This window comes from Haliaeetus albicilla, chromosome 4 (assembly GCF_947461875.1).
Source record: "Haliaeetus albicilla chromosome 4, bHalAlb1.1, whole genome shotgun sequence".
Taxonomy (NCBI): domain Eukaryota; kingdom Metazoa; phylum Chordata; class Aves; order Accipitriformes; family Accipitridae; genus Haliaeetus; species Haliaeetus albicilla.
In genome coordinates, this window is record NC_091486.1 from 49,238,220 (window position 1) to 49,262,773 (window position 24,554).

General features: G+C 39.9%; 1 protein-coding gene across 1 annotated transcript in view; it reads right to left on the minus strand.

Annotated features, from left to right (window-relative positions):
• PEX14 (peroxisomal biogenesis factor 14) overlaps positions 1 to 24,554 on the minus strand; it is a 79,425-nt gene that overhangs the window by 41,873 nt on the left and 12,998 nt on the right. Inside the window, exon 3 of the mRNA XM_069782516.1 lies at positions 140 to 224. Within this exon, the coding sequence (XP_069638617.1) occupies positions 140 to 224 (85 nt within the window). The remainder of the gene's footprint in view (positions 1 to 139; positions 225 to 24,554) is intronic.

Consider the following 24,554-nt stretch of genomic DNA (forward strand, 5'->3'; position numbering starts at 1 on the left):
CTTACAAACTTCAAACCTTTTTTTGAGACAGACTACTTACTTTGTCCTTAACATCTAATTTTCCACAGCAATACATTTTGGCTTTACACTAACTCAAGCTCTCTCATTATCACTGAGACCACAAACTTAGAGTCCATACCTTTCTTCTTCAGAAATGCTCTTCTGGTTGCAAGAGGACTTTGGCGGACTCGTGGATTCTGTAAAAACTTCACTGCTGTCACAATCTGATGAGGGTGGGAGGATTGGAGAAATAGAAGAGAGAAAAGATCCAAGTTAGGAACGGTCAAATTCCTATTTTACATTATGCATTCTGTACTGCAAAGTAAGGCATCGCATCTAACACATGGATATGGTCTGGAGCTGACACTGATCCAACTTTCAGAAATGGTTCAACGAGCATCGGAGTTTGTGGCTCAACTCTAATCAGACAGCAGAATTACGGTATTTCAGTCTAGAAGTTTCTTGCTGAATTACTCTTGGAGCAGCATAACCTGTACAAAAAACTCCCATTAAGATTCTTAGGGGTTTCTGTCATTTATGTTGTGATCTTCTTACCTAAGTTGGCTCCTACAGTTGAGGGCAACCCTTGAGACAATGCATGTGATCTGTAACAGTAGGCTTACTATAAGAATGCTTCCTTTCTATCTGACTTAGAGCTCCCTGCAAATTCTAATAGATTAAGGCCTTTACTGCCATCATTCTAATTTACCGAAAGCAAAAAACAAACCTCAGCTTTACATGTTTTGGGTCATGTAACAAAAATATCGAAAAAGTCACTTTTACATTACATAAATGGGTAGGTGAGTAGTTAAATTTATGTTCCACACCAGCAGAAATCACAGATTACTTTTGTCTGAAGACTGACTTCTATATCCTTCTTTAAGGTGACAGAGCACTTAAACCACTTAAACAAAAGGTAAAGTATAGGATAACACTCAACGACAATGGCACTAGTTTTTTTTACATTTTGATCTAGTGCCAGTAAAAGGTATTTAATTTTTTTCTTCATATGGTAGGTCAACTTTACACATACTCTCCTATACTATTACATACATTATTACATGTTGCTGCACTAGTCATTCATTTTACTTTTATGCAAAGACATCTGTTCTGATTGTGGCATCAGGGGGAATAATGTGCCTGAAGTTAACAGCACTTAGGAGATGGACACATCCATGTGAACTAGTGGAAGAGATTACTTCCTTCCTCTAGAGCTAAAAATAACCATGCATATGCATGGAAGAGGTTTTTCTCCCCAAACAGTGGCATAAACCTTCTCCTAAAATGGTGGTATATGCTAGACCAATGTCAGGTAGGTCTTGAAGAGTTTATCTTAAAATACAGTTTCTGGAATTCAGTTCCAAAAAGGTTTTCAAAACTTTTCGCAGCAGAAAAAGGAGGGAAAAAAACAGCATCACTACTGAAATCACTAAGTTTCACTTTGTGTTTGAATCAAACCCTTCGAATATGCATTTCTGGTCAGAGAGCAAAGTTCTGATGGGTTTAATGGCACTTTCAATGTACTCCTCAGTGCATTCCATCAATGTTTTTTTTCTTTTAAATTGCATCTCTTATTTCTTTAAATACATTAATCAGGCTAGTGTAGGCAAAACGGATCCATTGGACAATGCAATAAACATGAATTATCATCTATCCAACACGCATAATGGCTTAAAAATACATAATAGCAGGTGTAGTTTAAATGATTAGTTATTACACCTGTGGTGGGTCTGATTCAATTGGGGAAAATCATCTTTAATAGGTTAAAAGGTTTAGATCACCAGGCTTCCCTTAAAGTGGCTGTAGAGAGGGTATGATGGAGTACGCTGTCATTACTAATTCATTTAAGAAAAACATGGGGGATACAGCAAAGAACAGCATAAACGAGCGAATCCAATTTAAACATCAGGTAAAGCAGAAAACACCTTTTAAAAAAGCATGATAAATGAATTTGGAAGAGAGATGAAATTGACATATTTATTTTAACGGGAATTTGACAAAGTCCCAGCACACTTCAAAGTTGGGAGGATAAAATGAATGGGGTATTTTTAATTCTTTTCCTTTTCTTATTTTCCTTCATTTTTTTCCTTAAGTTTACATTCAGTAATTTTGAACCATAAAATACTGTAGCAAAATACCCCACATAAAGTACACTTCGGTTTCATTTATGTGCACTTGATCTGTCTCCAGCTGAAATGCAGGTGACAGGCAAATCACAGATTTAAACTGTGCTGATATTGCTACGCCAGATGCAGAAATATAAAGCGCCCAAACTAATAACCTCAAGATAATATGCTGAATAAGAAAGATGCCCAAATGAGCAGACCAACAGATATGTGAACATATCAAAACCACTTTCCTTCTAACAATAATTACTTGTTTGTTTCTTCAGAAACTCCTCAACACTCCCTCCCACATTTAGTGAGCGAGAGACACAGACACAAACGGCCTGCAGACCTGCAATTCTGCAAGCTCTCATATTTAATTATCAGTTTTTAAGCATTAAAAAAACCTGTAAGAAATAAGCAGTATTTTTCATTGTGCTATTTCAATTCCAACCATGTGAACATTTTATTGATTCTAAGCCTTCATTAAAACTTATTTTTGCCTTGTAAAAATGTATACATTTCAGTAGTAAATTTCACTCCAAAATAAACTTCTATTTTATCTCTCCCCTGCATCACTTCCTCCATTATTCACCACATTTTTAATCTTAAAACAAAATAAAATTACAAGCAACAACAAACTTCATAAAAAAGAATGCTGAACATGTATTCCTCCTCCCAATAAACCCATGTTTCTTGTATTTGTGTTTGCATTTACCTCTGAACATTCCTCCCATAGGCTGAGCTGAAACTTCTTCATTTTTATAATTCATCTTGTATACATGAGCAACTTAGGAAGCAATTTTGGCCATGTCAAAATGCCAATATTTTCAACAAAAATACACAAGAACTTTCCTACCCTCTATGGATCATTTTCTTTGCACAAACAAGGGCAACTGCAGTCCATAATTTAAACAACAGAAAAAGGAGGAGGAAGATGAGAAGACTTTGCAGTCCTGTGTATAGCCAAAAAAAATCATGCAGCAAATAGCACTCTGACTCAGCTGGTAACATCGTTCCATACTATTTCTGTACCATTTGTAACACTTCTCCAAATTTTTATAGTATTAGGACACTGCCAAATAATGTGCATTGTATCACTACTCTGATTCTTAGATTGCCAGCACACACTGGCCAGCAAACTAGTTTTATCTAGTGGATCAGGTACATGTTTCTCTTAGTGAAAGACAGCGTATTTAGATTTTAAAAGCAAGTCAATTCCATAAACTCGCCATCCCACCACCACTTCTCCTGCAGTGATATGATTCACAAAGACGTATTTCTGATTGGGTGGTGGTGGGTGGAATCCTGCAGCAGGTCTTGTCCTACAGTTTGATTTTCTAATGAGAAGATGAATGTAACTATTCATGGATTATATTTGTGCCTGGCCAAATCACATAAATTCAGGCCAAATATTCTGATTCAATGTCAAAGATATAAAATGGAGACAGGAACGTTACTGCAGATGTTGTGGGAGTGCAGCAGGCTGGCAAAATTCTGGGCCAAAGCACGGCACTTTGACGTTATAGCTGAGGTCCCTCATTCCTAATTTCCCTCCCTTTTGTGTTAATGGGGAAGGTAAAGCCAGCCTTATTTCTTACTATGCTCAAAGTTGCAGCCTTTCCAATGAAGCAATCTAAGCTACTTTATCAGTTACTAGCATTAGAAAAATAAACCATGAAATTTAAAATACTGTGGCAAATGCCCACTTTGTACCATCTCAAAAAAAACAACAACAACGAAAAAAACAAACAAAACAAACCAAAACAAATGAATTAACAAAAATGTAAAAGAAAATCACCTTCATCAATAAAAGTTCCACAGGATTTGGTAACAGAGTTCCACGTGGAAAACAGAATCAAAAGCCACCAGGAGCGCAGCCCATAAGAGCTCTAATAGATTTCCTAATACTGGGAACCCTCCGTAGGTTATTACTGAACAGCATTTGTTGATAGACTGAGACTTTGAGATGACCTGTGATGTAAAGGTTGGATCTGAATTATACGTTGCAAGGGATGGTATTTTGTCTTTCTGAGTGGATCTGTATCTGTTTAAATGCAACACTTCTTTTCATTAAGCAGAGGCGGCACAGGCCATGAACTATGCACAGACAGTTTACATTACATGTGCGGAAGCAATCAACACTGGCAATATACATGACGTATGTAAAAGAAGTTGGAATTAATTTTTTTCCAGTGTATTAAAAAATAATAATATGGCAGTATCAACAAACACTCAACCTATTTCAGCCAGAGCAGAAGGCCACAGCTATAGGGCAAATGGAACTGATCAATATATTAGCCTACAGCAACACCCCCTCAGTGTACGGCTGTATGTTTGCAAGGCTCAGAAGATTAAATTGTCTGTGAAAGGTTTCTGCACTCCTACTCTAAAGGAGATACCCAGAATCCTGTTAACAAGCATCAGGCTAAAGCCAACTTACGTTTTAACAAGGGCTGACTTAAAAGCCTAGCACTGCAATGAACAAGAAAACCCCTTCAAACAGAAATGCTGCATTTTAGTAAGAAATCAGTGCTCTGCCAGGACTAACTTGACAAATATGGTTATCGGTGGCACACGGAAATAGTTGCAAAGCAGCTGTTAATCAGGGAAACACATCATAGAACGCTGATGCTAGCACTCATGAAAAAATGCAAGGAGCTAATTATGAAGCCATATATCTCACTAAAGAGGCACTGTTCCTTGAGATTCCAGGCAGAGCTCTCTCAGAGTCGGGGTCCTGGGACACTACATACACAATGTTCTCTAACACAAGCTTCCCTCTCCCAGGACAAACCTTTTCCCAATTCAGTGTTCTGGGCCCCAGAATTGCTGTGAAATTCATATTTCACAGAAACTGCTTGTTATTTCTGAAGAAATTATCCGCAGGTCAGTCAGGTGGGAGGAAACACTTTAAAGCTCCTATGATTTCATTGAAATTTTTAAGAAACCATACAGAACCCCAGGAATTATTTCTGTCGTGAGAGAACCTACAAACCTACGAAGTTTGGCAGATCTCAGTGTCGTATCGGGACAAGTGTAAAAATGCAGTAACAACAATAAAAAAACCCTCACATAAAACAGAGCAAATTAAAAAAATAACAATAGAATTTAAAGCAAGATTCACAGGAGTCTGAACGAGAAAAGAACAAAGGCAAGGAAGAAACGAGCTTCAAACCGTATCTGAGATTAAGAACCCAGAAGTAAAAAAAATGCAGAGCGGTAACAAAAAAGCGGTAATACAAGCTAAAAAGGAAAAATCCCGGGTGGCCGGAAACTCAGGCAACTGAGAGTTCGTTCTGTGAACGAAACCTAACTCGAAATCCCCAGCCTGACAGCAGCCAGATGAGAGGTAAGAAAACAAACTCCAGCCAGCCGTCCCTCGCCCCGCAACGAGCGCGGCTCCCCAAGGCGAAGGCGGATGCGGGCCGGGGGCAGGTGACCCTCCCCGCCGCGGGCCGGGGGCAGGTGACTCTCCCCGCCGCGGGCCGGGAAGGAGCAGCCGGGCAGCGGGGCCTCCCCTCAGGCGGCCGGGCCGGGAGCCGCCCGCCAGCGCGGGGCCAGCGCGCCCCCTGGCCGAGGCCGGCGGCAGGCCCGGCGCGGAGAGGCAGGCTTCGCCCGCCGGCGGAGCCCAAATTAAGTGTTTTCACTCAGTGGGAATGAAATGTTTTGCAAGATGAAACAGAAAGAAAATTGAGGTTTTAGGTAATTACTAGTTGGCATTTACATATCACAGGCTGGTTCAACACCTATTCATTTTCCTCTTTTATTTTCAATTTTTTAAAATTGCTCATTAAAATGAACACATGACAGGGACGGGGGGAAAAATTACTCTTCCTCTTTTTCCTGAGGACTACAAAATCCAGATCTACTTTAAATACATTTATCTATAATTATCACATACAAAAAAGCCTTACTTAATTTACATTAATAGGGTGACCAAAAAAAAAAAATTGATAAAAGCCAGAAAAAATCCAAGCTGAGCTGTCTTCGTGTCATCTTGTTGTGCCTACTTAGTTCCAGGGACAGCCTCCACCGAGCCAGGACCCCTGCCACTCCCTAAGCATACCGCAATGAGCAGAAATGAAGAAGCTGAAAAATCTTCGGCGTACACTGCTATCCTATTCCCACCAGTTTCACCCACCAGTTTAGCTACGGAGGCGTGCTTTCAGATGCTTGCCTTCCCTTCAACATGCTCTCCCCTCATTTCTTCTACTACTCTCACTACAAAGAGGTGACTCTCCATATAGTCCCTGTTCTCAACTTCTTTGTTCCAGGAGCCACTTCACACTTCCTCCAGCTGTTCATAAAGGCGTGACCTTTCCACCTTCTTTATTCACACAGAACCAGTCTTTCCTCACATAACCTTACCATTTCCAGGGATCCTGATCTGCAGCTCGAATCGGACTTACAGGCTCTCTTTGCTCGGTGGCCTCTCCATTCAGATTCCCATTGTTCAGTCAAATAAATATTTCCTATGCAAAGCCCTTAATTTTCCTGCACCCTTCAGCATTTTTTAATTTTAACCTTGTGAAAGTCTTATTTAACCCCACAATGCATTCTAGGATACAATTTGTATGAAAAATGCTATATAAAATAAAGTTTTATTATATCATATGTTAAGGACATAAAACATCCCTGATAGAAGTGTACAGGAGCTGACATGATAGACTAATATATTTTAAGGTCTATTGTGTAAATATGTATTTAGGGAATTCTAAAGCATGGTATTATTGACCCAAGTCTCTCTTAAAACACATTGATATATGGAGTAAAAGCCCTTATGAAAAGTAGCAACTTCGTCTGTGTAGTAGTCACCTTTCAAAGTGAAATATCTCTGCCATCTTCAGTTTTTTCTGATTCGATTTAAAACATAGTGGACATCTTGACAAAATTCCTCTCTTTTTAAGAGGAATAATATTCAAGTAATACTTACATGCATAAAACTAAAAAGAATAAGAAACTTTTACATATGCTTTAAAAGAAATGTACAACAACTATTTTTATACACAGAGAAAATGTACTATCTATGTATTTTTTTAATTTCAGAAAAAAATACACCTCCAAATCAGACTTTATAACGTTAGGTTTAACACAACACAAACTGTTGCGGGGAAGTGATAAATGCTGGAAAAAACATAAGAAATATGAGCAGAAGAGCAAATTAAATGTATTAAACTAATAATGCAGCCATAATAAATGTTAACCAATGAGTAGCATGAACCTGTTCTCTAGAGTTCAAACCTTTTAACTTTTTATTGAAAAGATATAATCTCACTTTCAGAGGAAAAATAAACTTTAAAAATTCCCTTTTTGTACTTCTGCCTAAGCTTAAGTTGCAGGCTTCCTATAATCACCAGTACCACCAAAGAAGGTATTGCAGCAAGATGAACAAGGTGGGGGGGGGGGTGCAGGGTGCGGGGGATAACGCTTGCAATCCAACTGGCAGCAAATTATTTGAAGTTCTGTTTATATAAAACCAGCAATAACCTCAGCGCTGAATGTACTGGATCATAGTGGATAATATATGGGCTAGAAGGTCACTGTCTCATGCAAGCGGGTAAGGTATCTAGCTTCCAAGTCTGGGTGAAGCCAGTGTGCCATGATAAAGTTAACAAACTGATTCAACAGGGCCTAAAAAAGATGCCAGAGAGAAGGTGAAAGGTCAAAACTTATTAAGAGAAGCTAATTTTTATAACTTTTCATGACAGTACCCAATTTACACATCTTGCTTCTTCCTTCTTACAGAAGGAAGCTTAGGGATCACTGGGGCTCTGTGCTGTAAAATTAATGCAAGCGTCAAGCTGTTGAGCCGAATCACTCCAATGGAATGTAATGACTCGGTGTCCAGGATGCTCACTACAGCAGAACTAAGATCATTTCAAGGCTCCACAACCAAAAAAATGCGTGATACAGCTTTCAGGGGAGTAGATGGCAGCACCTCCAGCTCTTACCTTTTTCACACCTCTCTCCTTATTGCCTTTACTAAAGAGTTCAAATACAACAGTTTTTGAAAGAAATCTTTTACCCTATTATCTTCACATGTGCAGAACGTAAAAAACAATGAAGCTGTAATCTGTTACATTTTCATTCTTTTAACTACAGGGCAGACAAGGACTGCTGGAGGTTCATTCACATGCTATGGAGCTAGAAGATGACGTACGGATAGGAAGTCTGTGTCACATCTAACAATTGTGCCCAAGTACTTAAAATTGCTATTGAATGGTAAACTCCAGAAGGCAAAATCAATCGAAGAGATGCACCAGAACAGGATCATTGTTCAGACTTACTTAGATCCTTCTAAGGATCCTTCCAGTCGAGGGACTGGAAAATACTAGTAAGACAATGGTTTAATTTTGTGCAAGAGGATCAAAAGTAGAACCGATATGTGGAAGATGCGATAAAGGTGTTTTAGACTGAAATGACTCAAATGGACAGGAAGCTATTATTCCTTGAACCTGCTATTTCAATAACCCTATTTAACAGAATTCTTAATCCATGGGAAATGTAGATTAGAAAATGAGTGTTTTCCTTCCAGCAATAAAACCCCAAACAATTAGGGGTAAAGTCAGGGGGCTATGATGGCATTATTACGTGGAAGATCTGAATGACAGAATAAATAAGGAAATACTGGAGAAAAGTACTTGGATCACCAGAATCTAACAAACAAAAGGTTTCATGTTGGAAACATTAAAGAAGCTGGAAATTGTGACAGGTGCACAATAAATCATGCAAACCACAGCAGTTGGGAAGTAATAGCAAAAGGAGAAGGACTTAAAACACTGGAAGACCTTTATGTAAATTTAGTATTTTACTTAGGGCTCTTTGGGACAAGAATCGTCCTTTTACTCTGGATTTGCACAGTGCCTGGTGCTGGCCTGCACTGGCCTCCTAGACATTTATTACAACACAAATAATAACAAAGACTGAGCAGACCACGCACTTTGTTCCTGCTGTTAATTGCCCCATTAAGGGAAAAACTAAGTAAGGGGCAAGAAATCTGATTGGCCAGAGCTGCCTAGTCTATGGGGATTGCAAGTGGAATAATTTTATAGATTGGAAAGCAGCTGCGTCCCTTGTCTTTGTCCAGTTCTCAACAGAAAGAAGCTCACATCGGAGAATTTCTCCTTCATATGTAGGAACTTGCACGTGCAGCCTCAGAAGCAACAGAGCTTCCCTGCCAACTCTTAGGATGTCTCCTCTACAACAGGAGTGAGACACAATATAAGGGCAAACAGGAGGAACATTTCCACTGTAGCTGTCCATACCATAAATATTCTGCAAACAACGGGTCCACTTCATTTTCCCCTGGGGTCAATTTGGCATTTTTCATGGTTTTTACATTCACTACTTGAAGAAACAAAGCATATAGGTGTCAGGGCAAATTCAGGATGCTGCTCAACCAATACAGCACTGTATGCACCAAAAAATCACATGTACTGATCACCAACTCCTCTTTCTTGAAACACTTGCATTAAGATCCCACCACCCTAAACTCAGTTAAAACGTCCAAGAGAATTAGTTCTACAAAGAATCATACTCAAGCCAGGGTGCTCCTGCCTAGTTCCTACTCAGAAATTTGAGTTCAAACCAGGAAGGCCTACAAAATTAGAGGAGGTTCAAAATGGCACTTCTACTGTTTTTTGTTTTCCTCAAACCTTGGCACAGCCAGCACTTGTCAGGGACTATTATAATTATACTCTTTACGTGCTGAAAAATTAATAAACAATTACTCACTTCAGGAAAAAAAAGAAAGCAGCCTTATCGTTGACAAATGCCGCAAAAAGCATCAACAATCTCTCTGAAATCTGGGTCCATACCACAGTAAGGGATTAACACCAATGTAAGGATGGCCATTGTTTGCTACGGAGAACTGGCACAACTGAAAGCTTGAGTCTGTAACGTTGCAGTTTTCTCAAGACTCTGCACCTGATCCATAGGAGCTACAAGGCATTTTTCTATCTTTGTAACAGAAGAAACTAGATTCAGTCTTTAATGCTGCTTTGGCCCAAGTACAGGCTGTTCAATCAATTTCTATTAAGCCACAAAGCCCAAAATTGGGGCTAAGTGTTTGAAATGCACTAGTTTCAATCCTGCTAGGCCAAAAAGAGCTTCCACACTGCTTTCGTGGCTGGAAACTAAGGGTTACCTCTACTGTGGTAGGAAGTCAAGCCCAGCTTCCCAGGAAACCATGAGAATGGTAAAAAAATACATGCTTTCCTGAACAAACAGGTGAGACAGCAAACATCTGGGACCTTGATAAATTCTTACTGAAATTTATTTACAGCCTAAATCTTGACTAAAACCTGCCATTCAGTTAGTTCTTCCCTAAAATATTGGCAAATTCTATATTAACTTCCTTGAGAATCCAGAGGGAACTCAGGTGCACTTGCACAGAAAGGCTTCCAATTTTCTTTAAAAAATTAAATAAAGTTAAATAAATCCCACATATCCCTTTTTAAGCAGGCCCATGCTACTCAGTCTTCTCCCCACCTTAAATCAATGGTAACCCAATTCAAATGCCTTACAGCTCTGTCTGAGAACTAGTGGAGAGATCAACGCTTTTTATCTTAAGGATTATGGATCGCTACTTGGCTGACTAACATACCCAGCAGCCCATTAGAAATACCACAAAGGGCACACTGTTTCTCCTTCCACCCCTCAGACTTGAGAAAGAAGCATATAAAACTTCACCCCTTCATGTTGTAGTTCTTAGCCTGCCTGCCTTGTTTCATACTCTAAACATACCAAGATTTATTAACCTTTACAGTAAAAACAAATAAAATAATGATGAAGTAAAAACACAGTGATGTAAGGGCTGCAGCTAGCACCGTTTATCTGTGGAAATCCAATTAGTGCTCAAGTGGCAGAGATACCTGGAAAAGTGCTCACAATCAAATCAAAAAAAGATACAAAAACATTAACCTGATGGCTAAAAACTCCACATTTAAACATTTAAAGTAATAAAGGTGCTTTTATTGAGTATTTTCTATATTTCATTAGGTCCCAAATTGACGAAGAGCCCTAGAGATGCATTTCCTGGGCTTTTGGATCCTTAGACCAAATGCTTGACTTTGTTGTTGTTGTTGTTGTAAAACAAAAAAAGAAAGAGTGTTTCTTGCTAGAATGGCAAACTTCTTTCTGCAGTAGCAACTACAGCAACAATTGCATATGAAGGAAATGCTGAAAAGCCTATGAAGATATTCTTAGATCTGACACATTCATTCTATACTCACCATGACATGAGCAGAAATGTTGTTTGAATTACTTTTGCCTGTAAGAGTATCTGGATTTACCTCTATTGTTGTGCTCTACCAGAAATTCTTCTCTCAAAGCTATCGTCTCATGTCCCTTGGCTGGGAAAGTGACCATATTGATGAGACAGTTGCTAGGAAGACAAGTACCCACTCTACACCTTGACAGTCTCAGAAAAGAAGATAGGAACTGAATAAATAATGAGATTTCCCAAGCCCCTAGCAGTAGGACCCTCAGATTAGGTCTGCTTACAAGACTTAGAGAAAAAGCACACAGTACAATGTCCGCGCTCTATCTTTCTGAATACTGTGATTCTGCTGCTTTTTGTCAGCATTAAATTCACTTAAATTTATGAAAAGAGGAATCAGGAGAGAGTCACTGTCAATGAACAGAAGACCAAACTTCTGAGTAAAAATTTTCTTCATCTCACTAAAACCACAGAACAGGAGCCAATAATACTTCATAAGTTTGGGAACATCTAATAGAACCTTACCCGTTGGTCTGCTTATAGCAAAATGGTACACTTGCTTCCGGTATAAATTTATGCATGCTGCTCTTACGCTTTACACAGAGGAGCTGAGTATACGCATTCAGAATAGACTGCATTAAATGCAAAATAAAATGCACTTAAATTCTATTCCAAGGTAAATTAACTGAGTTAAAAGAAGCAAACTTCCTTGAACTACACAGAAAGTGTATTTATAATTTCAGAAAGATTTTGTATTTTGTCCATTTATTTTTAAAAGTCCAAAAGTCTTAACTACCTTTCTAGGAAGAAGATTTCATGACAGATTGCTGTCAGGATTTTTACCTAATGCTATTCCTTAACTTCCTTTTTTTGTAATATGAATCCACAGCTCAGAAATGAATTTAAGACTTAAGAATATCATATGAACAGCTTGGATTGTACTGGGTACCAGAAAAATAGTCATTTCCTGACTTCACTGTTTCACTGGACTGCTGCTCAGACTCATATGTTCTGAACTGGCTGGCCCTATGTGTGGTATTCTCTTTCTACAGAGAATATTCACGAATCGGCTTTTAGATGCCAAAGAGTACAACCTCTCTTCAGGGAGCAATTTCTATGTCTCTTTAACTTTTGTGTTTGGTATGTAGCAAATTATAAAGAGGAATGCGATACCTAGAATTTGCACACTGAAATGTAAAATATTTAAAATAAAAAACTGAGGACAAAACCCCTATATCCAACAGATTCAACACAGCAACGTTTAGATTCCCCTCCTCTCCATCCCCTGTAATCAACAGGGACGAGTACTGGGTAAGAATCAGTGGTGAGAGACCTCCTGCTCCTGTCTGGAGTATGAAGAGTCCTGGTTTATTATTCTGCATTTGCATGTGGCAGCAAATGTGTAAATGCTTTAATAATACAAAAATCCCAATAGAGTGGAGGAGGAGGATATGAAAGAAAGAAATACAAGGACATTTACTTTCCTGAGAGTGAGATAGAAAGGAAAAGAGAGAAAGAAGATGACACGATAAGGGACAAAGCAAGCTTTCTGGGGTATATCTGGAAAAAGCTAGAAGAGAAATCATTAGGAAGTCCATAGTGCATCTACAGTGATACAGTGCGGATCAATTCATTTAACACTGCCCTGTACATTTACAGAAAAGTACTTTTGATATAATAAAGGCTCATAAACACACAGAAATTGGGTTAGACCTGTTTCGAATTCCTGCCAAACAATGGTTCAGAAAAATGAAGCTCTATTTTAATTAGCTCGACTCAAGAGTGATTTGATAACAGCAGATGCTGTCTGGATGCTTTCAGCTTGATGGGCTCCACATACATGAACTTAAGAGTGGCTTTGATGCAATTAGATATCTCTCTCTCCTTTAACATGTGTTAAGCTGAACCAATGGCTTGTGTCTATTCAACATCTTGAACTAGAAGTATATTGACACTCTTCCTCATTCTTCTCCAAATGAGTGGAGCTAAAGCGAAGAGAAGGCAGCTTATTTGAGGCTTACCCATGCAGTTTCAGCAACTTGAGGACAGAAGGGAAAGGGCACCAATACACCACCCACAATGTAATATTAAGGTCTTAACACTAGATCTGTTTCTACCACAAACCACATTTCCTGAAATGTAATTTTAACACGCTTGGTCAGTCCCGCTCAAAAAAACTGCCCTATCAATTGCTGCTTCAACTTATGTCATTTTCTGTAAAAACACGAGGGACTCAATAATAATTCCACACACCCCTTTTACTCCTGTATTCCCAGAAGATACTCCATACACACACTGCACCATTAGAGTAGCTTCCCTTCAGTCATGGCACAGCTCTCCCACCTGCTGTCCACCATTTTCTTTTAGAGACAACTTCTTCCATTCCTGGAAATACTTGTGCATTGACATCTTAGAGAACCCTTTGCCTTTCTAAAGCGATCTACCTACCTCACTCTGTAGCCATGAAGTACAGGCATTTGCTAAAGGACACATGCAACATAGGAGCTGCTTTAATGCATCAGGGACAAGGCTAATAGGAGGTCTTGATTTGTTAATTATCTGTCAGTTTGTCACAGCTGGGCTGCAAGGAGTGGGTGAGGGGGAATCTTTCTGCTTGGTTCTTTCTCTAAATGCTGAATTAGGCTGTCAAAACCTTCATCCCACCACAAGAGGCTGTGAAAAGAAGAGCCAGACTATCCTTTTCTTCCTCCTTTTCCCAGCAGGATATGCTGCTTCAGATGTCCTACCCTCCTACCATGTCTCTGGAAATGTATATGGCATATATAAAATGACCTTCACACCATCACAACATGCCCAGTTTAGTCAAGGGACATTAGCAGACCTGAGCATGATAAATCAGAGAGGAAATCCCAGTGCCGGGGGAGCACGCAGGAGGTACTTATTCTGCAAGGAGTCCTAAAGTTGCTACCTGCTTGAATCAGCAATTTCAGAGCGGGGTTTTGGAAGGCAGAAAGCTTGGCCCCTGCGAGAGTGAACAGATAGATATACATGGAGTTACAGAGATAAAGAGGTGGAGTAGTGGCAAGATTCCCTTTCTTCTTACATCTCTGCCCCATGTAATCCTCTAAATAGGGGGAAAAGTTCAGGCTGTGAAATGGGATAATGCATGGAATACCCCCATGGAGACAAATCTAGAAAAGCAGAAAGCAGACTGTGATACAGCAGTAGAATTTACTATAAATGCTTATGCCTCTTAAATCCAGCTAAATGTGGCCGTTAAGCCATGAGAGCCTAGGGAGGTCCCCACCCACTCCTCTGTTTTCCCTGCAGGCCACGTCCAGAGCATCCAACACTCAAGTCCTCTCCTCAACAGGCCCTGGATTATGAAAAATCCCCTGCAGGAGCTTCCCACATGCAACAGACACACCCCTTTTCTACCACCAGCGATGCTTCTCCCTTTCAGGTGTGGGAGGCTCAAAATTTATTCCATGTACACACAGGTACTGCCTGCTTGAGATGGGAAAATTGAGGGCATTCAGCTCTGGCTTTGTACAGGTGATCAGAAGGTATGAAGTCACCTGAACTGGTAAAAATGACCACATGCATTCCCCTAGTCCATTGAAATATTAAAAAACCCACAGTGTCTCAAGTTAACAATTTTACACTTACGATAGCCAAGGAGCACATACATACAGTCAGTACACCAGTCAAATTCTCAATGCAATTTTCTTCTGTGGACCATCTTCTCCTATAGTTTGACAAAACTGGTGCTTTTCATCTTTTGAGCTAGAATCCCTTAGAACCAGCATTTCATTTTCTAGTGCAATCCACCTACCAGTATACAGCATGTCAGCTGTAAGGGTAGAATAAGAGCTACAGTCTCCTCACCCTGTAGACCTGAGCACTAAAATAAATGATACATTTTTGCGCTGACAGTCCTACCCTCCATGGATGGGGCCCACTGAGAAATCCACTGGGGACAAAATAACTGTCTTTATCTTTCATCACATAAAGCTAATAGATCCATTTCAGGCAACATTTGCAGAGCTTGTCCCTGGAAAATAAAATTTGCTAAAGCACTGCTTCTCAAACTTTATGCAAGCTTGACTCCTTTTTGCACTCATCTGTTGTGGTGGCTCATCCCACATTCCTCAGCTGAGATGGCAGCAAGTTCCTTCAGGAAAATGGGAGTTAATACAATAAATGCTAACTCTTCAAACTAGAAGGAACAGAACTCCTAAGAGCAATTACAAGTAGAAAGCTATTTACTGGCTAGTGACTTTGCGACTTCCTTTGAAGCCTTTTGCGTCCCTTTGGGGGTTATAACCTAAGTCTGAGAAACACTGCTGTAAGGAACTTAACTATAAAGAGACATAGCACTGGTGATGACAATGTGATGACATAGTATTGCTCCCCACCCCACACCTACATAAGAGTTTAGGAGCAATTTCCCAGCAGGTCCTGGTGGCCTCAGCCCCTTTGCCTTCAAAAGCTCTGCCCTACAGTGATACAGACTCATGGGTGTTGAGATGATGCTTGAGATGAAGACCCAGTAGCATTGATAATACAACCAATGCAGTAGTCAGCATTAATTATTCCAAACTACTATAGGGCAAGGCCTGTGTCTCTTAAAACATCTGTCTCTCAATCTTCTGGTCTTTAATAAAATCACCCTCCCAGCCATAGGGTGTAACTGGAATTGCACATACGCATGTGCATGCAAAAACATAAATGCATAAGGAGAGATTCAGGTCCTCATTAAAAAATGGAATAAATAAGAATTCACCAAGGAATTCTGCCAGAGTCTGATTTCCAGATCTGGTTTTGCTGCATTCTTGCCCACAGTCTGCAGTGTTCTGGGTGCCTCCCTATCCTTCTCCAGCTGCACAGTCCTCTTCAAATTCAGACTTCTTGCACCTATAATTACTAGGTGCCCTGTGCCAGGCTCCTTTAATTAACCAACCCAACTCTTCTCCCTTTGGGATCAGACTAAGCTCTTTTTTATTAGTTCCATCAGTATCTAGGCCTAAGCAGGATACCTTATACCACTTCGTAAGTGGGGCTGTAGGGTGCAAATGACCTCCAAAGCACCTGCCTGCAGAAGAAGCAAAGAAAGCAAAGCAATGAACCAAGTAGAAATGGCATGAGGGGTTGATACAACACCTTTCAAACTTAATTACATCAGCAAAAATGACATAGCTCAAAATCCTCAGGAAAATGGCTTGCGTGAGGGGGACCTTGGTGTGCCAGTTAGGTGCTGCTACAGTGCTGAAGGTGCTTCAATCCAAAGAGCAGAGAGGCAAGAAGAAAGTAAAACCCCTTACTTGTCATTACACCGGAGCCAACCTTGTGATTTTTAGGGCTCCAAGAAAGAGCCGAGCATTCCTGGAGAGCACTATTTCCCCCAGCCTCACTCTCCAGCTGACACTGTCTTACCAACAGCTAGTATGGAGTCTGAATTACAGGTCCATGCAATGTCCTGGAAGAAGAGGATTCCCATTTCACTGTTTGTACTTAAGACTCCACATTCCTGTGTCCCAGGAGAACTGGTAGATCAGAGTCCAGATACTGTCCGAATAGTTCTTCTTCCTACCCTGTGCGGTACCGCAGAACCTCCTGCAGGCAGTTTCTTTAGCATTTATTGGTATTTTACCTTTAGCCAAGACACTTTCATTCTCTGAAGCCATTTCACCTAATTTCTAGACAAACTGAAGCACATACGCAAAAAAGAAATGGCAAAATGCATACTGGCCTTTTCTGGACCATGAGATATTCTGTATGTATGTGTTCATGCATGTGGTGGAGAGAGAATGGGAGGTGAAAAGCGAAAGAGCTGGCTAATGTCCTGGGATTTCTTAGGACAGGCGGTCACTCTTAGTTGCACAGCTTGACTTCCCCAGAGAGTTTTCTCAAGGAGAAACCAGCCATCGATCTTGGGACACACAACTTCCAGGACCGTTCCTTATCTCAGAACAGCTTCTGCCACGAATTCCTGAATGTGCTTTAATGTTTAAATTATTAAATGCATTAATGTATTTACATTATTCAAGTCTTATGTGCATTTTTCTAAGATAATTTATGTATAAGAGTTTGAATGTCCATGACTGTTAATGTCTACAACCCTTCCTGTTCATTATTGATTCTGGAAGGGAAAAAAAAAGGCAGTGTTTTAATGCCTTATTTTTAATGTATTAAGAGTCTGAATAAGTGCATTCTCTTTTTTCTTTTGTAATTTCATAATTTAAGTAGTGCATTTATTAAACTGACACAGTATGAATTGTGGTGAAGTCTGGCACAGGTCCATACTGCCAACGCAGCCCAACCGACCATCACACTACTCTGCAAATCAAGTACAAGCTCAGCTCCTCTTACGCCAGCTTTTACTCCCTACCTGAAATCAGAAGGGACAGAGACTACAAAGAAGTCTTTTGAAAATACATTTTCTTTGCTATTTACATGGCTTTTCTTTGTCATCTCCATTTTAAGTCAGTGAAAGTTTTCTTATGCGATTGATGAACTGTTTTAATGCAAACCTGTTCTTTCAATGAGCTCTAACACACATATTACAGTTAAAAAATTTCTACAGTACCTTTTAAGCCCAGTAGCTCCAAAGCTCTTCAGAAATCTAAACTTAGTACCATTTTGTTGTTTTTACACCACAGTTGTGCACATCATAAACCCAAAAATTTGCCCAGAGCTTGATGTCCACCGTCAAATTACCTACAGGAATCAGGTCACCTCCACTGTTGAACCACAGCCACTTCTAGAGCAGAATACAGCAGCTATTCAGCAGTAGCTGGCCATCTTGCATGCCAGTTTGGGACAGGAATGCTATAATAGGCAACAGAAACTGCAGAAAAATTCAGCTAACACACAATAGAGCTACCTCCGCTCACTCCACCCACACACAAATGGTGTTGTATGGACATGCACTTTATATATAAATTATGTGTAAATGCCTTAGATGTTTATAGCCAAAAATACTACTTTCAAAGTCCAGTTTTTACTGCCAGACAAATCCACTGCCAGCTGAGCCTACACAGAGCAACAGTGACACCCGATGGCTTTCAGCTTAACCTTCGGACACGCATGCCCTGTGAGAGGAACCCAGGGGCTCAATTTCCTCCGTCAGTATGGTAGCCTCAACTCAAATCACCTATCAGAACAACTCATCAAGAAGCTGAACTGCAGAGAGATAAAACTTGCTGTACGTAGGCACTGTATGTAATTATGAGTGTGTGCATAAGTTTCACAGTACATTCTGCATAATTACAGCCTTGCCTGGCACAGTTGCCAGTGCGAGCATGAACACACACGCACACACATAATGTATGCACAATATTGTGCATATGGACTTGGGAAAAGACAGAGAACAGTGAAAGTTGCTGGCTGTTGTTTTAAGAGCTGACTCTGCCATTTCTAAGGTTAAGTTTGTGTTTTTTTGCTACTCATTACCATTCTTTAACTGTTACAATTTATATCAGCATATAATGTTAAATAATTACAGGGAGCGGAGCTCACTCTAGCGAGGATATAAATGCGCTGTGGGATTCTACAGATTTAAACAAATAACACTCACAGCAGGGGGTGAGCAGATGAATTAGCATTAATATCCTGCCTGGGAGATCCCAGTGCAGTGTTATGGCTTAAATACAGATCTTTTCTGTAACAGTCAATATGACAGCTACTAGCAATACAGCCCAGCACATTCACTAGTCAATATAGCAGCTGCATCTAAAAGAATGCCCTTGTAATAATCCATACAGCAGCCAGTTAAAATAAATAACTTCCCTTTAACAGTCTATATCGCAGCCAACTGCATTAAAACCTTCCCTTTTAAGGTCTATACCATAGTCAGCTAAATGGAAAAATTGGCATCCTTCTTGGCAGCTTCAGAGGGAAGTCAAGCATCAAATGGGCTAGAGGCTGAATTCTCCTCTCATCTCTTGGGGGACGAGGGGGGTCCCTTCCATGTCATGCTGGTGGGGAATCCTGCAATGCTGCTATCACAGCTTACAGTTTAAGTTTTGTGAGAAGATGATTTAAGCCTCCAAAGCCATCACTTCACTATCTTTCACAAGCAATTACATTCACTTTAAAAAATAAAAACCAAAACCTGTTTCTTTTCTGATCAGAATAACAAATCAGGTAGACCACAGCTGTCCAGGAGTAGCCAGCACATATATCCGTATTTCCTCAGAGTAAAGGCAATATGCCTTTTCTAGCACTTTTACCATTACAGAGATGCCCCATCTCAGACTAAAAGCAGAACCCGAACTTGAACTCTCTGTTTTAAATCAGTAGCTGCTTTTTTTACTCTCTAACAAGAAGCAACAGGCTGAGGTAGGCTAGGAGTCTACCTCCCTTGGACTGTACCACAGCACTTCATTTTGCAACAGCAATTGCAAAAGATCATAATATAAATCATAATAGAAATGGTTACGAAGCATCCAAATCTGAAAACTGGACTGGAGGAAAATCCATGACCACAATGAATCCTGTCATAAGAGACCACTACATACAGTTTTTACCTAGGGTCTAATTCTGTTCTCACATATAGAGATTTTATACTGGTATACCTCCATTCTTCTGTGATAGAGTGGCTGTAGATTTACACTGTGAATTAATTGACCTGCAAAACAAACCTGTAGAACTTCGACAAATTAAAACAATGCTTCTTGAGGCAAATTAGAAAGTAAACCGCAAAAAACTCATAAAGCACTTAATACTGAGCTTATAGTTTACAAACTGTTGTACAAGCAGTAATAAATCTCTAGAAAATGAAATGTGTAGATATTTTCGTATTTTCCATACTGCTAAGAAATTTTATTGATAGGGAATTCTGCCACTAAAATGCTACATTTGCTAGCTTCCTATAAAAGAAAGGAGAAAGATGACAATTTTGTTAGAAATTGGAATGATAAAGCAGGAATGGCATTTATTCTTTAAAACTCCACAAATGAAAAACATCTGCCTGCTTTCTTTTTAAGAAACCTGTCCCTTTGGGTATATATTAAAAAACATAAACATAAACCAGGGGCCTACAATCCCACCAGATGTTTGGCACCTGGAGCCTTTTCAAGTAATTGATCAAGAAAATAAATATTTTTTTCAGGTAACAGGAAAAAATTATCTCTAAAATCTTTCACATTGTCAATGCTTTAATTTATTTTATCTCAGTTTTTAAGGGAAGACTGCAGCTACAAACACATTCCAGCCTACAGCCTCCCAAATTAAAAATAAATACACACCACCCCTGCTCCAGAAGTCATGGTTTGAAGCTTTGACCATATTTTGCAAAATGACAGTTATTAAAAACAACAAACATGCATCACAGTGAGTCATCTGGTTTCCAACTTCTGAGTCAAAAGGGGCTGATTCCACACAAACTGAAACCTGGCTCTCTGACTACTTGCATGTTTAACGATTTGTATCTCTGCACCACAGCTTCAGAACAGGATGTGGAAGAAAAGAATGAAAAGGAGATGGGAGAAAGGGGAGGGGAGGGGAAGAGAAAAAACACTTCTTTACTGGTCCCAGTGTCATTGCAAATAAAGACCATGTCAAGATTTAAACCATAATAATGGAAAGGCTATAAAGGTCCCTGCTATAATGTTTCCTCTGATATTCCCTTTCATAAATGCTCTCTTTATGTTGCATGCTTTGCAATAATACATGTAATCTTTGTGAACTAGCCCCGCTGGGGAAGCTGTATCATATGAAGCTTCACAGAATACAACATTAGAGGCTAGACAATTCATTTACCAGTTCCTCAACTTTTGTTAGCTGCACCTATCTTCTTCAAGAGAATGCAACAAACATGAGGAGACAAGTAATCTAAAGCAACCTCCAAATACGTTTAGCTGGAAACAGATCTGTATCTACTAACACATGGACCTGCAGTATGGAGTTACCTCTTCCTCCAATGCAATACCTTTCTGGGTAAGACTAAAAGCCTCTTCCCAGATCCTACATGTATAAGCAAGATCCCTGAACTTGTTCACAGCTATGCCAATCGGATCGATAGCATCCTGAGCTTCCTCTTGGCAGAGACAGTGAAGAACATCAGTGCCTAGAGTATCTGACAACAGATCCCTGCCAGCACCAGAGGCGTGAGCCTCCTGATGGCAGTGCATAAATACATGAGCATGGGGTACTGGTTGCAACACCTTTTGCATTTGCATGTGCGTAGCAAGACCCATTCACTTCAGGTAACACACTAGGCTGCATGAAGCTCAGCTCTGCCTTCCCAGAAGGAATGACCATTAACAGCAGCCTGAGACACCTGCATGCCTGGCAAGAGAAGTACAGAGAAGAACACCACCTCTGTAAGAATTTAGGGTTAAACTGGAATCCCATGGGGCTTTAGTGCTGAATTTCCCAAGTGACCTGATACCACTACTTTGAAGCATACTGGGTGCTTGGCAGCTGACCATTAGAGTAAGAAGTAAGTCCATTTCTACAGGATTGCGGCAATCCAATGTTGAGAAAGGGGTTGTCAAAAATATAATGTGGGGGGGGGGGCACACGGGCTTGTCTCAGTCTTGACTGTAATTCTCAATCACTGCACAGAAAGTATTTATATCCTGTTGGCAGCATGTGTAACCAATGCGACTCTTCGTGTCAGAGCTGTCAATTACGGGCTTGACTTATGAGGAAAGATTAAATGAGCTAAATATGTAGAGCTTGGCTAAGAGACCAGGATGGGGGTGGGGGAAAGGAGAAATTATGTGATAACTGTCTGCAAACATCTGAAGGGTGCAGACGCTTAAGGAGGAAAGGAATCACTTAGGGTGGCACACAAAACAAACAGGAGAAGCAAGCTGGAAGGAAGACACAGGAAATTCTCGCTGTGTACCAGGGAAACTCCATTCCAGCAAGATGTACTCTGCTGTAAAATTGTATCCCAAGGAATACCATCATTCAGGCCATTCAGATGCTTGACAAAACACTAGGAAGTTCACAGCAGAGGAAAATCCTGCTCTGACCAAAAGATAACGGATAATGTAAAAACATGGGGCATATTGTGAGTGTGGCTGATGATATGAAGCTATCTCTCCTGCTTCTCTCCAGCTGTAAAATTCTTTTACTAAAAAACTATGTATATTTTCATTGTTACTTTTCCAGAAAAGCAATTGTCAAAGTAGCAGTGGTGTGTTATGGGATCACAAGTGGGAAGAGGACATGGTCTGTACAATTATAACAAGGAGAAGCGCTATGTAATAAACATGCCTACAAAACCAAAACAAAAAAACCCCCAAACTATTAAGATGTTTGGAAGGATTTGCAATGTAAGTGACATAGGGAAAAATACAAGAAACATGAAAAGCAGGGAAAGTCTCTTCTCCAGTAAGTTGGTTAGGAGCTCCAAATCCAAGAATTATACTAACTCTCAACCTCCTAGTTTGGCAAATCATGGTTCTGAAGGTGCTGGCATCAGAAGTATCTGAAGGATGTACTCTTGTGCATCAAAGTTGGTGAAAGTTCCTTTAAGTTCTTGAATAACCCATTCTGCCTTCTGTGCCCCAGCTACCTTACTTTCAATGTCATGAAGATGCAACATACCTTTTGCTCTAAGGCCCAACAAAGATGCCATAGACATTGCAAATTTTTTCTTATGGCATGATCTCCCAGGTAAAAGTAGGAAGAAGCCAAGAAGCAAAGAAAGATATCACATGTAGGCAGTTATAATCTTGTAAGAATCACTAGCTGTCACTAGACTCTTTTTGGTTGCAGTAACAATGACACAGGCAGCATCTGGATATGTGCAAAAGAAGTCAAACTGCTCAGTGGTATCAGAGGTAAAACAGGAATTAAGAATCTCTAGCAACACTTTCCAGATTAGGAATTTAATAATGCAGGGTCAAGAGGCACTCCAGAGGACAAGTCTCCTGCATAAAGTTATTTCAAGAAAGCTAAAAAGGCAGACACTCCTGTGAAGTTCTTAAGCTGGTCCTTCCTCTCCATAAGCAGAAAGAACTGTGGGCAATTGCTGCCCTCTACAAGTTGTTCTGCACATAGCATATTTTCCACACACGTGTAGCTGAAATGATACTATTATCTCACCTTGATCCCATAACCCATCATTACCAAAGTGCACACCGTGCAGGCACCTCTTTGCTGTGTGCTGTCACCTGTTTGAAATTAATAGGTACCCTTTCCAACAGCTGGGATGCACACAGCAAAGTGCTCCCAATCTTTCTGAGCAGGCAAAGAGCTGGGCTGCCAACAAATACACAACAGCCAGCTGATAGCAAAGCAGGCCATGATCTGTAAGAAATTGTTTGTAGGCATAGCATGTTTAGACCTCCGAAACATCACGTGAACATAAACGAAAAAATTAAATTCATTTTTCTCAGGGGGAAAATATCAAGTAATGTTAAGTATTTCCTAACTGTGTGCCAGTATTTTTTTCCAATGTCACAAAGCACTGTAGCTTCCATTTTACCTTTAGTGAGAGATCTGAGATCTCTGGAAGTCAAATCATATCCAACATTAAAAAAAGACTCTAAGCTAACTCCTAGTACTTCAATTTCCTTGCACGTTTTGTAAAGAACAACTTAGAGCATTACAACTATTTTAAAACCATCTTAAAAATCTTCCGATCAGTAATGTTGGTTTGTCTGAAAAGCAAGTAGAAATTGCTTTCAGAGCTCTCTTCTGCACAAGTGCACAGAAAAGATTGTAAGCTGCTAACTCACCAGACTGTTAGTAATAGAAAATTACTGTACCTATCCTAGTTGTTATGCTGCCTCACCCACAGGCTCTAGTGTCATTTAACCTGTAAGCTCTTAGGGATAGGTAAAGCCATTATTAAATTTTGTACAGTCTGATAGGGTCTTAACCTGCTTTGGCCTGTAACTACTGCAAGTTTCTAGCTTTCATAGATTCACATATAATGCTACAACAGAAGTTATATCCCAAACTATTTAGTCCACCCTCTTTTAAAATTGGGATTTAAAGGAATTCCAAGAAAACTTTCCCATTGACTTCAGATGGGCAATTTAACTTGACGTGACAGTGTTCCTTTAGCTATGCTCAGTAAGTAAATTTGCATCTGCGTGCTTTGCACATATTAATATATTTGTCTAAATCAACAGAGTAAAAGGAATTGACAGATTGAGTGAGTACATTTTGCATGAACAACAAGAGAAGTCAATGAACACGCAGAAGTAAGAAACAAAACCAGGCAAAAACCCAATAATCTCAAACTTATCAGAACGTCAAACACAACAGAGGTCTGCTTAGTAAATCATAGAACTCTC